Source organism: Etheostoma spectabile, chromosome 2 (genome assembly GCF_008692095.1).
Source record: "Etheostoma spectabile isolate EspeVRDwgs_2016 chromosome 2, UIUC_Espe_1.0, whole genome shotgun sequence".
Lineage (NCBI taxonomy): Eukaryota > Metazoa > Chordata > Actinopteri > Perciformes > Percidae > Etheostoma > Etheostoma spectabile.
The window spans coordinates 20,659,119-20,662,697 of record NC_045734.1 but is presented as its reverse complement, the minus strand read 5'-3'; the positions used below and the strand labels follow the sequence as shown (position 1 = coordinate 20,662,697).

Here is a 3,579-nt window from a genome sequence, read left to right as displayed (position 1 = left end):
AAGAGTTATCTCAAGACAATATACAGATAGACCACACTCCAGAATTTACAAGGACCCAACAGTTCTAGTAGTCTCCCCCAGAGCAAGCAACAGTGCAACAGTGGCGAGGAAAAACTTCCTTTTAGCGAACCCACCTCGGTCAGGACCCAGGCCTTGGTAGGGCGTTTCCTGACGGGCCGGTTGGGGTTAGAATGAAGAGTGGCAATAACAAAAATAGAAAAAATTAGTAAATATAAAACATATATAAATAATATGTATGTGCTACATTCAGAATGAGGGCTTGCCCTCAATTGTACTCCCGAGAACCAAATTCAAATGCTAATCATCACGATGTTTATGTGCATTTTTGTGATAATCATCAGCTTTTTTTCTGCTGCAGCTGTTATGTGATATCATGTACTTTGACACAACTTACTGGATGTTTAACTACCAGTACATGACAGCTCACTGAGGCTCCCAGGTTTCTTATATCATAACTGAACTACAACATTAATATCACCCCTATTAAATTTAAAAAGCATTAATAAAAAAATTGTGGTATCAGTTACAGGGACTAAAGCGACTGTTCCGATGATTTATTATGACAACGACATGTGATACATTGTGATTTTTTAAAGATTTGGTTGCATCCAGTCTGACATTGGAGATGTGAAACACGTTTGTGCAGATGTCCTGCAGGAGAAACCATTTAACTGTCAGAAGATGATTACTGTTTACAGCAGTTTTTTTCTTTTCCAACAAGGCATTTCTGGAGATGGCGTATGTTGAAGCAGCTCAGGCCATGGTTCAATACTACCAACTTACTCCAGCAATGATTAACAATCATAAACTACTCATACGAATGTCTAAGAGGTACAAGGAGCTACAACTCAAGGTAAAACTGAATAACAAAGTAAACAGCAGGTTATATGTTGCAATAGCCATGTACTGAACACAAATGTATTTTCTGTATAGAAACCAGGTAAAGATGTGCAATCGATCATCCAGAATCTTACTTCTCAGAGGGAAAGGGATGAGATGCCAGAAATTAAACAGTAAGGAAACTTTTGATTTGTTTCATTAATTAATTTTCGTCAATGAAGTTTATTTAGTGTGATATTTCTGATCTCATAAATAACAACACAAAGTGTAGCTTAAGAGGATTTCATGATGTAATCTGACCTATCATATCCCTCCAGCTATATGCCAGAGAGAGCACGCTCCCGAAGCCCTATCAGCCGCTCTCTGAGTCCTCATTCCCACAGCCCTAGTTTTACATCATGCAGCTCAGCCCACAGCCCCCAGGGCGCACCATGCAGGGGTCCGGAGAGAGGCAGCAATGGCCTGGGCCCCCGCCGGGGCTCTTGGGATTGGTCATCACACCTACGCAGGTGTGAGGATGAAAGGGAGAGGGATGACCCTTGGAGGAATGGGGGAAGCATGGATGAAGATCGACCCAATGGAAGGGCAGCTGACCGTCGGAAGGTTTACCAGAAACCCTTGGATCATGTCAGCTCGAGATCTGCAGATGAGCGAGGAGGAGGAGGAGGAGGGGGAGGAGGAGGAGGAGGTGGTGAAGGGATGAGGGGCAACAGAGACTGGCACCCACGAGGCAGCCCTCAAGGTATGTCCTTCAACTCTTACAGGAACACAGAGGACGATTTTTACATGAAGGAACAAATGTACAAGTCAGACAAGCCGCCCAGACCTCCATACCAAAGGCATGATGCAAAGCCAAAGAGGAGGGATGGTGGTGACTACCACAGTAGATCAAGGCATTCAGAGTTTGAGATAACTGAGGAGCCACTTCGCCGAACACTAGAAGACAAGAAGCAGGGTTCACCAGGCAGGGCCAGGAGCAAAAAGATAAGCAGGAGGCACACCACTGTGGAAAAACACGAGAAAGAAAACGTTACTGAAAATACAGTGAGTTACTTAAATGTAAACATGTAAATATGTATTATGTATTAGTATTTACTTCCTTTGCATGGCACAACCTTCTAGCTGCTAAGTCATTCTTATTTCCAGGATTGCCAGTCAAAAGAAAAATCTGTTTCACCACAGCAAAGGAATATGCCAAAAGAGCCTACTGAATGTAGTACAGAAAGAGACACTGTAAGTATACACACTTTGATCAAACTCTTCAAACTCCCTCACGCCCCTATTTGACCCCACCAGTTAACTGTAAAGTTGTGTGCAGCCTCTTTAAAGCTACAGGTTGCCACTAATGTAGTTAGAGTAGAATTTTAACAGCTCTTTTTCTTGATCGCTTTTCTAAGGTGAAGGAGTGGAGAAATGGAGATGACACTGATGAAGAGTGTTGGTATCCTAAGAACATGGAGGAACTAGTCACTGTAGATGAAGTGGGAGGAGAAGATGATTCCATAATTGAGCCAGATCTTCCAGGGCTGGAAGAGTATGTATCCTGCCCCAAAGAGTCTGCAGAGGAAGAAGCAGCTGTGGAGCATATATTACCACCTACGTCCTCCTCGTCCATGGAGGTGCAGGAGATGTCCAACGAGAAGTCTAACCAGGAAAAGGATGATGGAGGCCCGGTAGAAACATCTTTAGATGAGAAACCTTCCCTGGTTTCCCATCTAAAGATTGTAAATGCAACCAGTCCTGAAAACCAGACACTCAGTCCAGAGATTCCTGAGCTCCCAATCACTAACCTTAGTGACTTCCCCAGTGAGGAGTTCAAGGCTGCACTGGAGGAGACATGTTTAAAGGATATAGTAACCAAAGGTGGGCCCTCAGAGGAGCCAGTGGAAGATGTCATTTGTGTATCAGAGGACAGCAAAACCCTGGAAGCAGGACAGGTCACAGAAACAATCAGTAATGGGGTTCAACACAACCATGCTGATATGCTTAAAAAAGGTACTTTTCAAAAGAGTAGTCAAATCTTAAGAGTAGATTTACGTGTAGTCTCGCTTTACCAGACCTTCCTCCACAGCGCTGCAAAAGAGGGTCTGGCTAGTCCACACAGCATTCTGGGATGGGAGCAAAATATGCTCTGGTTTATAAACAAGTCACAATCGTGTTGGCCGGGCGCTTATTGCCTGACAAGGCCACGGTGCTGCTGCAAAATAGCTTTGGGAAGGAACTTGTTTTGGTGGAACATGTGTACTTTGTTTTCGTTGTTTTAGTTGTGCAACAGAAAACTCAGATTGGACAGATAGGCTAGCTAGCTAGGTAATGGCGGAACCTGGGGCGATCCCGGTAGTGGAACGTTGTGGATATAGACTAATTCATTCATTCGGTTACATTAAGAATCCTAATGGATAGGGTTAAGATGTTTTTAAGTCTATCTCAACAGGATGGATTAGTCAAGAATCAACTCAACTTAAATAAACTATTTTGCTAAACTATTAATCCTTTAAGTATAATTAAGTTTTGTCCAAAAGGCATTCTGAAGTTCAAAACAAGAGTTTCACACAGGATGTGGTATATGGGCTGTGGTTATGATTACAATTATAGAATATATACATTGCCTCCAGTAATGATTGCTGCAAACAGTTTTGTCTTTTTTTCAAAAATCTTGTTTCAGATATTTCCTGCAACTCTCGTTGGGAATTGTTGGGTTTCTGTAAATAACATCAC

General features: G+C 42.7%; 1 protein-coding gene and 1 long non-coding RNA gene across 3 annotated transcripts in view; one reads left to right on the top strand and one right to left on the bottom strand.

The window, feature by feature from the left end:
- Positions 1-3,579, top strand: part of rbm20 (RNA binding motif protein 20) — a 71,970-nt gene that overhangs the window by 46,747 nt on the left and 21,644 nt on the right. For both annotated transcript variants that reach the window (XR_004334159.1, XM_032530000.1), the window contains exons 7-11: positions 743-874; positions 955-1,034; positions 1,179-1,905; positions 2,008-2,094; positions 2,259-2,856. Coding sequence is in view for 1 of the 2 variants with exons in the window: in XM_032530000.1 (XP_032385891.1) it covers positions 743-874; positions 955-1,034; positions 1,179-1,905; positions 2,008-2,094; positions 2,259-2,856 (1,624 nt within the window). In the remaining variant the exon portion in view is untranslated. The remainder of the gene's footprint in view (positions 1-742; positions 875-954; positions 1,035-1,178; positions 1,906-2,007; positions 2,095-2,258; positions 2,857-3,579) is intronic.
- Positions 1-3,579, bottom strand: part of LOC116698636 (uncharacterized) — an 18,015-nt gene that overhangs the window by 5,494 nt on the left and 8,942 nt on the right. The gene's annotated exons all lie outside the window — the stretch shown is intronic.